At 31.9% G+C, this 14,471-nt stretch overlaps 1 protein-coding gene across 1 annotated transcript; it reads right to left on the reverse strand.

Annotated features, from left to right (window-relative positions):
• Nucleotides 1-3,364: 3,364 nt before the first annotated feature.
• LOC104905549 (uncharacterized protein At1g28695) lies at nucleotides 3,365-13,532 on the reverse strand. Its single transcript, XM_019252149.3, has 3 exons — nucleotides 12,701-13,532; nucleotides 12,220-12,603; nucleotides 3,365-4,073 (listed from the first exon to the last, which is right to left on the reverse strand). The coding sequence occupies exons 1-3, from the start codon at nucleotides 12,899-12,901 to the stop codon at nucleotides 3,543-3,545; spliced, it is 1,116 nt and encodes a 371-aa protein (XP_019107694.2). The 5' UTR covers nucleotides 12,902-13,532; the 3' UTR covers nucleotides 3,365-3,542.
• Nucleotides 13,533-14,471: the final 939 nt, after the last annotated feature.

The following is a 14,471-nucleotide window of genomic DNA, read 5'->3' on the forward strand; positions in this document are numbered from 1 at the left end:
AAACGAAAACCAAGTGACAAAATGAAGTCCTTCGACTTGGATGATATATCCATTATATTCCTTGGGATATCTATAAAAGGAGCACGAGTTTTATCCATAATTAGCCGTGTAAACGACGAATGTTTACCACTGTTCATGAAAGTATGTAAAGTAGTACTATTACTAGGAGTAGATAACGATGTTTTCACTAAAGAAGAAGATGAAGCAGACGATGCCGAAGAACTACTAGTTGTTTTATCATACAAAGAAAGATTTTCCATTCCTTTTATATATATATATATATATATATATATATATATATATATATATATATATATATATATATATATATATATATATATATATATATATATGTATATATATGTATATATATGTAAATGGGTTTGTGGTCGGGTCAGGCATACGTGGACCCGGAACCGACCCATGATATCCGGGATCCAAAACTGATACGGACCCATTGGGTCTAAAATTTCTCGACCCAGACCCTTATAAATGGGTCGGGTTTAGGACTCATCGTCATCTCTACTCGCTTATTAGTAGAGGTTTGACCTCATTACTTCAAAACAACTAAATGTTCTTCAAGGGTGAGGTTTCCCCCTACCACCCTCCCCTCCCCCCTCACAAGTAGGGATGGGCAAGGGTAGGGTCTGGGTCGGGTCCAGCTGGACCCTAGACCCGGACCCTAAATATTTTTGCAGACCCGGACCCGGACCCTAAGGGTCTGAAAAAATTGGACCCTGACCCGGACCCTTAGGGTCTGGAGGGTCTGGAGGGTCTAGAGGGTCTGGAGGGTCTAGAGGGTCTGGAGGGTCCAGACCTAAATTTTTTATTTTGCTAAATTTTTAGCATTATTAATATCAATAATCATCTGAAATTCGCATGAAACAAACACAAAAAATCGCATGAAACAAACACAAACATATAAATTTTAAAAAAACGAAACAAATACAAACACACACTTATAAACTGAAAACAAAACGAAACAAACACAATTCACAAACATATAAACTGAAAAAAAAACGAAACAAAAACACAAACATGCAAACTGAAAAAAAAAACGAAATAAACACAACTTACATAAGAGTTTAGAATGGGTGTTTTGGTGTTTTAGTTTAGGTTTTAATCTTTTAGAAAATCAATTTATTTTTTCAAAAAAAAGTTAAAATGTATATCTTAGATAAGTTTAGGGTCTAAGGGTCGGGTCTGGGTAGGGTCTGGGTCCAAAACTTTAAGACCCGGACCCGGACCCTAAAAAATTTACTTGGACCCAGACCCGGACCCGGACCCTCAGAGTCTGAAAAAGTTGGACCCAGACCCTTAAATTAGGGTCGGGTCCAACAGGGTCCAGGTAGGGTCCTGGACCCATGCCCATCCCTACACAAGGAGTCCGACTCGCAAATCTAGTTGGTTATACCTGCAAGAGGTGTTAGTTCAATATGGTCGTTCATCTTACCAACCTACCTAAGAAAAAAGAATTTTTATTTAATTATCATGACATCTGAAAATATAAAAGAGTTGTAATTGTTACATGTCATATTATATCTATTTATATTTTTTTACTTTTAAATTACGTCGTCGGTTATGACCTTTAACAATGCTCCACGTGGCTGATTATAGAAGGGGCGGGTAGGGGCTTGGCTCCCTATAACTGTATAAGATAAAATAAGTAAATTGTAGTTCATGTCACAAAACAAATTGTGGCACAGTGGCCTTGAAGCAAGGTGTAAAATAAAGATTGAGCCTTAGAGGTTGCAAGTTTGGACCTTGCATCAACACATTTGGACTTTTTTGTTTTTATTCATTTTAAATGCTTATCTTTTTTACTTCTTTCTTTCTTCTTCCCCTTTATCTTTGGCTTATATCAGTTTGCCTAATTTAGAAAAGTCTTTTCTATTGATTATACTATATTTTATTCTTCTTCTCTTAAAACCTTCTTTTTTATTTAACTATAGCAGTACTTCTTATGTCCTCAAACTCATTCCTAACAATCATAAAATATAAGTTTATCTCTTTTTTGTTATTTAAGAAAGCAATTTGGTAATTTATTTAGTTTTTTTACTGGAGTAATTTATTAGTTGCTAATGACCTATAGCTTCAATTTCTTAAAAAATTTACTGAATTTCTTGAACATTTCATAATGGTCAAACAAATAAACGGAAACAATTTCTTAAAAATTGCACCTTTGAGATTTTGATTTATTACATTAGCTACAAGCTCTTTCTAGCCATTAATAGTAGTATATTTATATTTTGGTGTGTATAGTATTTTTATTCATCATTTAAAATTTTACCCTAAAATTTTTATTTTGTCAACTCGGCCCCTGTTACATAGTTAGTTAAGATCTGTCACCGAATGCTCTTAGATTTCCTTTTGACCATCTTGTAATATCGATCTATCATCTACGTAAAGAAAACACAACTTCTATTCATCGCCCTAAATCTACTTAAAATCGCCCCCCAAAAAATAGAAATTACATTTATAACCTTTTCTTTTTTTCCCTAAATCAACACTCTCCACCTCCGGCTAGACATCCACCACCACCATACACCTCCTGCCATTATGCTACAACAGGGACATTCCCCACCACCATAGCCACCCACACACCTTTTTCTTTCCCCTAGACCACCACCCCCCACCTCCTGCCAGATAGCCACCATCCACCTCCTGCCATTATGCGACAACAACGTTCCCCACCACTATAGCCACCCACACAAAAACCAGGCGAATTTTTTTTTGCCATGGGTGAACGTCCAGTCGTTCGCCCCATGGCCCAAACGTCTGGCCTAGACGTTTGGGCCATGGGTGGAACGTCCAGGCCAAACGTTTAGGCCATGGGGCGAACGTCTAGCTCGGACGTTCGTCCATGGCAAAAAAAAATTCGCCTGCAAATGACGTGAAACAGCCAAGGTTGACTACTCAATCTCAGACTTGAAGATAAGAGATTAACTTAAAAGATGATACATATATTTATATAAGCCAGTTATCCATTGACGTAACTACTTGGAACTTGATAAAGTCATTTTAACTCCTTCAGAAAATCTTCATTATCCACCAATTTGCAATTCAAGAGATGTCAGAGATAAAAATTAGTGGGGAGGTAGGTGGTGGTGATGGGAGTGGTGAGTGGCATGGAAAAGAGGAGGGGTGAAATGGCAGTGGGGAGGTAGGTGGTGGGTGTGTGGAAAAGAGGAAAGGGTAAAATTGTCTATAAAAATAAATTGGGGAGATTTTAAGTAATTTCAGGTCGATATTTAACAATCAACAAAGAAAAATATAATCTCCAATACTTGTTAGATTTATATCAATACGTACTTTAAAATATCAATCTATTCTTAAATTATTGTATAATTATTGTTATACATAATTCGGAAAAATAAAACCTTTTTATTTTTTTTTTGTTATTCTGTAAAATACAATACATTACACACATGACTCATGAGTCCCTCAAAATATCGTGTTTGTGTATAAACTTTCTAGGAACAAAAAAACAACCATAAATTATGATGAACAACATTTAATCTGTGTCAAGTAAGTAAAAATAATTAAGTAGTGTTTGCACTTTTAACATTAATATGCCACGAGTTAATGCAATCCATGTGTGGTGACCACCGCAAAGACCTGGTTACATTTGCTGGAGCAACCCGAAACTGAGCCCAATCATGTAGGACTCGCTTCAAGTCAGCCACTTTAGCACTAATGAACCGGCAACAATTTGCATGAACCGTGACAACAGACCGAACATCTCTACTCATTTGACAAAAACCGCTAAAAAACCGGGTATCAAGGAACCGGGCTCTAATACCCAACTCAGTTAGGACACCTTCCCATGTCATATGTTGTAAGACGTCTTGCTCTTTTAGACCAGTTGAGTTATCCTTCAACTCGTACCATTTTTCGAACAATGAGATGGTTTTGTTGTTGGATTTTACAAAGTAAAAACCAGTGTTGATAGGGTTTTTGGTAGAACTTGAGTTGCCGTTGTAAACATCTATGCTGAATTGGATGTCAAAATGTCGGGTTTTGTTTGTGGTTAGAATTTTGAAAGGGTTCCTTAGCCATATTACGTCGGTGTCCTGTTAACAATATTGAAAAACGTATGAGATGATTACAAAGTTCAAGTGATGATGCAAACTTAAAAGAAAACACTTTTCTATTTCAAGCGACAATGCATATCAGAATTGTCTCAAATAACTACGAAACTCTTTTTGAGTAATATTTGAGTGGACATCTTGTAATCCTTTAGGTGTTCACAATTTATCAAAGGGCTAAAGGCTATTGTCTAGACGATGATTGTCTGAGTTAATCCCCTTGATTTGCAAGTCAAGTGGTAATATTGTACAACAAGGTCCATGGATAAAAAGCAATTAAATATGCAGTCAAATCTCTATTATATAAGGGAAGGGGGGAGCAATGGTGTCCTCTTTTGAAATGCCTATTTTGCCCCCCTTCCCTTTCTAAATTACATAAGGAATATTATAATCAAAATCGACCCTCAAAGAAAACTACCAAAAATTAATTTACAACACTCACTCACAAATCACTTAAAAGAATAAACTTTACAAATCACTCATACAATTGAGAAAATCACGTTATAAAAATCAGGCAAATCACTCAAGTAATCAGGAAACTTTATTAAAACTTAAAATTAACATACAAACTAAATCTAATAACCTAGAACGTCAATACATACAAAAACATTTACAAAAATTTACTTACAAATCACTATTCTCGAGAACCATCACAATTCATGGTGGGTCATGATAAAAAATAGAGGTGTATTTGTAGTGAAATCAGAATATAGAAGTTAGATAAGAAAAAAATTATTTACTTTTTTATAGTGTTTCCTATTATATAATGAAACTTTTACATATATTTGGACCTATCTTTTTCTATTATATAATAGCGATTAATTATCAAGGTAAAAAGGTTTATGTATAAAATATCATTCAAGAATTAAAGTACAACCTATCTCTATTATATAAGGGAAGGGGGGAGCTATGGTGTCCCCGAATGAAGAGACTATGTTACCCCCTTCCCATTCTAAATTACAAATTCACTTACAAATCAAAGGGGGCTTCAAGCAAAAATACCAAAATTATAATTATAACAATCACTCACAAGTCAACTAAAATCGTAAAATTGCATAATTTACGTTATATATGCCAATCACTAAAATGGAAAACTTTACAAAAACTTAAAATTCACTTATGAATTACAACCTATGAAAAAATTGACTTGAAATCAAAGTTTCCACTTTTTTTACAATTTATGAAATATTGTACTTAATTCAAAATTCAACTAAAAAATTATAATATTAAAAATCATAAATAAATTCAATAAAATTTCTATTTTGTTCATAAAATTTAACTTTGAAAAGTAAAAAAAATAAAATAAGAATGGTGAGAGACTTAAGTGACATAAACTAAACCAATCAAATTTTGCAAGCAACTAAAAATAATTATACTTCGTATGTCTAATGTTCAAATTTTGACTCTTATGCCGAAGAAAATCGAGTTTCTGTTTTGAAAAAAATTCAAGCACGCATCGCGTGCAAAAAATTCTAGTAAATCATTTGTGAAACTTTATGTCAAATAAATACAATCAAATAGGAAAAGTGTGTGTGTGTATATATATATATATATATATATATATATATATATATATATATATATATATATATATATATATATATATATATATATATATATATATATATATAATAAGGTAAGGAGAAACCTTAATAAGTTGGGGGAATAAAGGGGATCCCAACTTGTCAAGGATGAGAATCTATCCCAGGACCTCCTAGAACCGGGAGAAAAGTTTTAATCACTAGACTATCCCTCACTCTCCAATATTTATCAAATATGCAGTCGTAGACAATATATTCTCAAAATGCTATTCGTGATGTATAATACTTGTTAATTGGAAAATTTTACATGGCAGTGTCAAATTAAACTTTCAATTTTTCTATATGGTGGTAAGGCAAAAAAAATTATCGCCCAAAGTTCAGACCTTTATTGTCAATTTTTCCTACATTATATTAGACTATGTAGGTTAGATATTACCTATTCTATCATGTTTGGGATCATTTCATTGACCGACCCATATACAGCAAAATTACTAAAATACACCTACCTCTAGAGAACATAATCCTCCACCAGTTGGAGCTCACTAAAATACCCCTATTTATTGGAGGTCACATCCTCTATAAATAGCGGTTGTTTCATCAATCATAATCCTCCACCAGCTGGAGCTGACTAAAATACCCACATTTATTAGAGGTCTCATCCTCTATAAATAGCGGTTGTGTCATCAATCAAAAGGTAAGCAATTCTGAGCTACAAAACTCAAAGCATCTCTCTCTACATTGATCACTTTCTCTCTCTACCTCAATCATTTACTAACTTAAGCGTCAGAGGTACGTTCCCGGGACCACCCTGGGGTAGGCTAACCTTGTTTTACATGATTCTGACGTACGTATAACGAAGCTCAAGCCTACCTTCTTGAGGCCCCACATCAAATCTCTCTACCTACTACAATCTCTTAATTTCTTGACAAAAACATATCATTTCGACATTCAACTTAAAACATTTTAAGAAATGAGATAGTTCGCACCATTCATCATATTAGCACTTGAGCTATATCTATATCGACTCTATTTATAATACACACATTGATACTTGATAGACCTCATTAGCATCCCATCTCAAGAGTAAACTAATTAACGAGATTTAGAATCTACGTAGACGAAGAATCGACTCCTAAAACACGAGTTTTAATCCATTCTGGTACCAACTCTTTCTCCCATATCTTAGTAGTACTTATTATTACTCCAACAGAACTACATAAGTACCTAAGTTTGAAGTCAACCTCAAAGTTAATATACAATCAATTCTGTATTGTTAAGACTTGCGGTAAGACCGTAGGCAACGGTGTCCTTAACAAAAGACAAAATTAGAAAAATGACTAACATGTGACTAACCGACAACTAAGCTAATTGTACGAAATCACGAGTCTAGATCTCTCGAACTTGGTGACCACATAAATGGGAACAGGCAAAATTATCGAACCTACTAAATGGGATCTCGGTAAACTACAACTCTTTAAAGCACAAAGTCTTCACTTGATTATAGAATTCTACTCATATGTGGAACTAATTATAGTATACTACCTCTCTTTTTATTTAGTTGCAACGTTTTGACTTTCACGCTTGCCAATGTACAATTTCAAATCGTTTTATCTCTAATTGTATGTAAGTAAAAATTATAAAAATTTGATATTACGAAAGCTTACATCGAAACGAATCAAACAAGACCCCACATGACTATATTTTGTTTAACATATAAATCAATAAATGTGGTCAAATAAGAAAACATGAATAGTGCAATTTGTCAAACGTTGCAACTAAAAAAGAACGGAGGTAGTAGGTTTTATCTAATATTTATTGTGCAAGGTCAAATATTATATTTTTCCTATAATTATCCTAAATGTATATTAATGACAAGTTTGATTTGATTAAAAGAAAAGATAAAATATATATTAATAAGAAAACTAACTATTTAGCATAATTATAGGGAAGATATTCTATTTTAGTTAATTAATTTGTTTAATAGATAAGGCTTAAATTTTGCACTAGGTGTATATAGGTTAGAACAAAAATTATTAAAAAAGACGGTCTAATTTTAATATAAAAGTAGACATAGTTACTAAATGGATTAAACTAGTCACCGAAAGAAATAAACTTAGTCACTAATAGGCTTATTCTCTTGTTAATATTGGGCTTATCATTGCCTAATTTTAATTTTAAAATAGGCAGTCTCTTACAAGACAAGCTCAGGTTAGAAAAACCCGTATAGTATAAGAGTTTTAACTTCTTTACATAAGTTCCGTTAAGACTCCTTGGTAGACAATAATCGATAATAGTACATGCATACCGATGATGATGAATGGTCATGAGTTTTAGTATTACTCTTTGGTAAGAAAAAACTCGTGTTAATGTCCATGTAGATGTTGATAAGCATCTATCACCAAATAAGGGATAATATATTGTTTATACATATACAATGCCAAGTAAAATCTTTTTAGACGTGGTATTTTGTGAAAAGAGAAACTTGTGAAGAAAATCACGCGTTTAGGGATGAGATGTCATTATTAAGGGATTTTCCTCACAAATAATAACTATGATAATTCAGTGAGATACTAGCTGCCATGTGCCAAATAAGATGTAAGAAACATTGGCACAAGTACGGTATTTTTATTGAATAAGTGGTTGAGATGATGTTACATAATTGATTATTAAGATAACGCTGGAATTTTGATTGTTTCTTATTTGGTTTATACGGTAACAACGTATGATCTTGTACACAAACTTAAAGATAATTATTTTTAGGTTTTATGAGGTTTTTAAACAAAAACTAAAAATAATTACACTGACTTCCATACATATTATATCGATATGTTTTAAGCTGATGAATTGTGATTACTCTATCATATAAGGTACACACCAAATTTCCCCCAACATATCAGTCTTCAATGTTATCCTCGTAATGATTGAATTTATTATATATTAGTTTTTTGGTTATAAAATTGACTAAGGTGAACTGAACATAACCTTAATAAGAGTAAAATCCGAGCATGATGCTTGAAACTCAATAACTTGGCCAACTATGCCAAGTTGCTTGCTTCTCTTAAATTTCATTTTTATACACGCAACTACAATTCTACAATCAATTAAGGATTAGTTCACAAATTGTGACACTATTCCTGATTAAATTGGTTTAATTCTGGTCCTTTCATTTATATAATACTAGCCTTTTGTGCACGCGATGCGTGCGATGATATTTTTATGCCTAATACTAAGTAGTAAACAAACTTAAAATGCAAGTTAGTATTTAAGTTCACCTCCATTTTGTGAATAAGATTCTTCTATGTTCTTTTTATGCTGTTATTCATTTTTGTGATTGATGAATAGTTTTTTTGTTTCTCAAGTCTTATATGCGCATGTTCTTTTATAATCAGTATGATGTTCTTTACTAAATATCATCATGTTCTTTTGTTTATTTTATTCATTTTTGTAATTTATAATAGTTTTTGATATTGATTTTAGATTTCAGAATTGTAACCGAAAAGTATAATACTATTTCAGTTTTTTTTTCCTTGTCTAACTTCTAAATTCTGATTTCACAAATTGATATTTAAGAATTTTCATCATTTTAATTTTTGTCCTTTTCTAAATGTTCACACTTTGAGTTTCAATTATATTTGTAAGGAATTTTAAGTTATTCATACACAATCTGATTTCGCATGAAATGGCCATTTTTAATTTTTCTCATTTTTTAAATTTGAACACTTTGAGTTTCAATGATAGGTGAAATGAAATTTCAAATTTTTCATACACAATCTGATTTCGCATGAAATGGTTTTCGCAAATTAATGTAAATTTTTTTTTCTAAAAATGGATTTTTGCAAAAGTTGTTCGCAAAAAGGTTTGATATTTTTTTGTTTTTCAAAATTTATTTCTTAACATGGATATTCTGCAAAAGTTTTGGATAAAAATTGTATATTGGAATTTAAAAAAAAGAACTGATTTGTAACTTTTTCATCGGTGTCATAAATGAATCAAATTTCATACACATCTTGTTTTCTGATTTTATATGAAAATGAATCAAATTTAAGTTTAATTATATAAAAGTCCTCTTCAACTAATTGCTATTATCTCCATTTTTTCAACTACATAATAGTCGACTAATGTGAAATAACTTTGAAGATTAAAAGAATTATGTACCTGTTTGAAAGTTTGCAAATCACCGATGGACAAATGTGTGATATCACTGTCAAAATCTTATGTTTTTCTCAGATTTTTGTTTATAGGTAATTTTTGTGAGCATGTAATTGTGAATGGTTATTGAGAACAATAATTAATAAGTGAATTTTGTGAATGTTTTTGTATGTATTGACGTCATAGTATATTAGTTTTGCTTGTAAGTTAAATTTTTAGTTTTTTTGTAAAGTTTCCTGATCATTTGAGTGATTTGCGTGATTTTCTCAATACGTTCTATGAGTGATTTGTAAAGTTTCCTCATATAAGTGATTTCTGAGTGATTGTTGAAAATTAATTTCCGATGGCTTTGTTTGACCCCCATGTTGGTATTATTAAGATTCCTTTTGTAATTTAGAAAGGGAAGGGGGGGTAAAATAGTCAGTTCAAAAGAGGACACCGTGGCTCCCCCCTTCCCTTATGTAATAGAGATTTTTTCGTTTTATTTTACGGGGTTTTGGTTACCATTTGAATGGTTTCATAGTCATTAATGCCTATAGCGTCAACGTAGCGTACGCTAAAAGATGCGTACTTGGAGTAAGAGCTTTTAATAATTTTTGTTAATTAGTAATATTACTATTCCACTATTCCTATTGTTTTAGAAATGCAATTAAAGCTCGAAGACTCTTGCAAATTGCAATCGCATAGGATCTCACAACTCACAAGGAAGTTAATTTAACACACGAAATCACATCAACAATTATAATACTTGTAAATCTATGAACATACGAGACCACTATCTTATCTAACTAAAAGAGTGCTCCATCAATTACAATGTCTTACCAAATTATATGCAAGATCTCCCTATATATATATCCATTGAATATATTATTTATTCATATGTAATAAGCAATACTAAAAGTTGGTTTTAGAGATAGTTTGGTTAATTCACCTCAAATTTCGCTGGAATTTGGACTTTCTAGGAAGTACAAAATAGGATAATTGTTGGTATGCAGGAAATAAGAAATTTATGGGAAATAGAATTTCCAAGGAAATGAATTAAATTCCTATAAAATGTAGGAAATCAATCACCAACCCCTCATGGTAATTAGAAATTCCCGTGTCAATTACAAATTTTCATGCTCAACCAAACACCAAAAGCCATTTCCTAGGAAATAGACAAGGGAATTTACTTCCTATGAAATAAGACTTCCCATGGAGATTAAGTTTTAACGGTAACCAAACGTGCTCTTAATATGTGCGGAGCCATAGCCTAATAAGAAATAAATATATTTTCTAAATGATATTAGTTCAGATTTTATGATAAAGTCACGTGACAACCGATTAAATAATTATATTTTATGATAGTTTGTCGAAGTTACAAAATTAGCTTTTATGATAATTGTCATGGATTCACACTCAATTTTTTAAGATTTTGCTCTATACTTACTAATTTTGCCCTTTATTTCCTCTCTCTCTCACTCGTATTTGACTAATATTACTTATATCTCACTCCCTCTTTTTTTTTTTTTTGTTCATCCCCTCTCACATCATCTTATAGCTAATCACCCATCGGATCAACTCACCAACTCCATCACAGCAAAACCAAAAGTGAGAAGCACTGTAGATGGGAAGTGTTTCCATACCTAGGTGCATGCATGTTATATATCACAACAAAAATATTGAAATTATTGAGTGACAAATATATAGTTATTAAATCGAATAGTATTGTGCAATTAATTTAGTGACAAAATATTAGAGTAGATTAGTCAATGGAAGGAATAGGACTAAGCAACAAAATTCATAGAATTTTCAAAAGATAAAAAATATAAATTGGACAACGCTTAATTAGGTAACTCATGCCTATTAATAACAATCCCTTGATTTTGCCAATCCACTAACACAACATATGTAGTACCTTTTTGTCTACCATTAAACTTCTATTGACAACTACCAAGCTCCTAAGAGCTCGTACGTTATCGTTTTTTGTTTTCAATTTTTTTTAAAAAAACTAAAAATCATAAACAAAAAAAAAAGTGATTTTCACTTTTAGTAGTCAGTTTTAAAAAATCATCAGGTTCGCAATAAATTTAACTAATTTTTTATTCATTATAGATTTATAGGACATATATCATATGACTTTGAAAATCAAAAAACCAAAAAACAGAAAACCACATTAATGTCGAACAGGCCCCCTGAGTTTTTTTTTTTTTTTTGAAAAGTGTAGATGCACTAATAATATTTAAAGATAGAGGAGAGTCGATAAGTACATAAGGTGAGACTTCCTTTAAACGTTGGACGATGAGATTTCCAACATCGCTCAACACCAATACGACACTATCTTAGCGAGGTAATGGGTTCTAATTATATTTTAGAAAAACAAATCAATTAAAACCCCTATCAACAACAAGATCACATTCAACCAAATAATTTTCAACCCAAAATAATAAAATTGCACGTACCGTAAAGATGAAGTTGTATCCTTTTTTGAGGACGTCACGGAGAAAGAGAGTTCTACTCCACATCATGTTGATGAAATCATGAGACATGAAAACTTTCTCCCCCATGAAATCTACACCGTCCGTTACAAGACGATAACAATGAAGACCACGAAAGATACATCGTTCATACGCCGTCTGATCAACTGCTACTATCATCAGATGGTTCACAAGCTCCCTTGTTCCTTCTCCTGCCCAAAAACCTTCCAAGAAAAGATCTAACATATTTGGTACTACTTCACCTTCAACATATGCCCTATTTACAACCGCTATTATTACCGTCTTATTTTTCATGGATACCTTTTGTAATGTCTCTTCTAACTCGTCTTTTGGAGCCTGTAACGCCGCCTGTTAACAGACATGCGATTACAGGCATTAAAAAAACACGACACGACACGACACCACACAAAGATAATATAGAGTGTAGTTTTATTACTTTACATACCTGGTTTGGTGGATGAGAGATAGAAGGGCATTGGAGTAACTTAGAAGAGAGGAGAGATTTTGAAGAATTTAGAGAAAGAAAGAAAATTCCTGTAAGGAGAACAAGAAGAAGAAGGGTAATATTTGTGAAAGAATAATAATAATGTGTTTTGTTATTATTATTATTATCCATTGATGAAGAAGAATTAAAGCTTTTTTCCATGGAAGTTTATGTTAACAAAATAATAACAACAATAATGAAGATTATATTAAGATTAAGATTGAAATAAAGGAAGAAAATAACTATGAAGTGATGTTTGGTGGAGAAGTCATGTAGGAAACATGGGTTTTTTTTTTTGGAGAAATTAAAGTATAGTATGGAGAAGAAATTTAATTAGTCTGTGATTTAATTGATTTGATGTAAGATTAAAGGAGATGAGACGTGTTTATTGGGATTTTGTTTGAGAGTGTGGTGTGTCAACTGTCATATGTGGTGGGGTTTTAAGCCATTAAAGGTAATAAAAGTTGTATTTTTTTTTCTTTCTTTCGCCTGGTCTTCAGTAGTTTTTGCATAATAAACGGAAGATGACGAATTATTTAATTATTCATCACCAAAAAGTCTTAAACCCTATTTTCCATGTGTCTCTCGTTTATTATTACCCAATATTAAGACTTGGTTATTACTTAAGTAATAAAGTTTTATCCATAAAATCAGGTGATATTTGATGTTATAACGTCAAAAGTAAAATTTTATTGAACAAAAAATTTCTTACTCGGGATATAGTTCGGGTCTGGAAACTGGAGTATAATTAAAAACTCGTCTAATCTGACCTTATCATTATCCTCAAAGTAATATCCTTGACACACATTATTAGAAAAGACGGTCTAATTTTAACATAAAATTAGATGAACCCAAAATTGAATTTTTCTAACAAGCGGACTCTATTTCAATCTAACTCAACACTATCCTATTCATCCATTCTCTTCTCCTTCCTTTTTTTTTTCTTGATTATCGAACTACAACAGATTATTTCAAAAAAAAATATCTCGGTAGTTTTACCGAACGGATTAAACTAGTCACTAAATGGATTAAAAAATGTCATTATTGTATATATTAAACTGATTACGAAATAGATTAACCTGGTCCCTAATTAGATTAAACTAGTTACTATGTTAAAAAAAGGTGACATGTTCTCCTCTTAATATTGGACTTGGGTCGTGCCTAATTTTAAGTTAAAATTAGCCGGTCTCTTACAAGACCAACTATATCCTTGATTAATTCGAGAGGGCCAATAAAGAATCGAGATTGGCGATATCCTGATTGAATGAATATTATATATATTAATAAAGATTAATAAAAATAGAGAGGAATTTAAGTTAAGATAAGTCCTTATGCGAGTCTATATTTCTCATCTTTTTAGCATATGTCATGGAAATAATCATGGTAAATATCCAAACATATATTTGACTTGAATAATCTTGGCTACTTGGAAAATTCATACTTGGACAGAGCATACATAAGAGTTAAGACTAGTATTGGCTAATCATCCATTGTGAAAAGGTATAACTATCCATTTAGATTTTAGGTAGATACTTGGACTTTTTTAACACAAAGACGTTGAGAGACGTGATCCCTTTTCATTTTTTTGGTATATGTCTACACTTGATCTTATTCTTAGCCAAAAGGCCCATATCCTTTTCAAGACTTTCAACAATGCTTAGATTGACAATCGAAACTACAAATGACATGTTGTTACATGTACTCCCCTATCCCCCACACAATTAAATGAGAC

This window comes from Beta vulgaris, chromosome 1 (genome assembly GCF_026745355.1).
Source record: "Beta vulgaris subsp. vulgaris cultivar EL10 chromosome 1, EL10.2, whole genome shotgun sequence".
Taxonomy (NCBI): Eukaryota; Viridiplantae; Streptophyta; class Magnoliopsida; order Caryophyllales; family Amaranthaceae; genus Beta; species Beta vulgaris.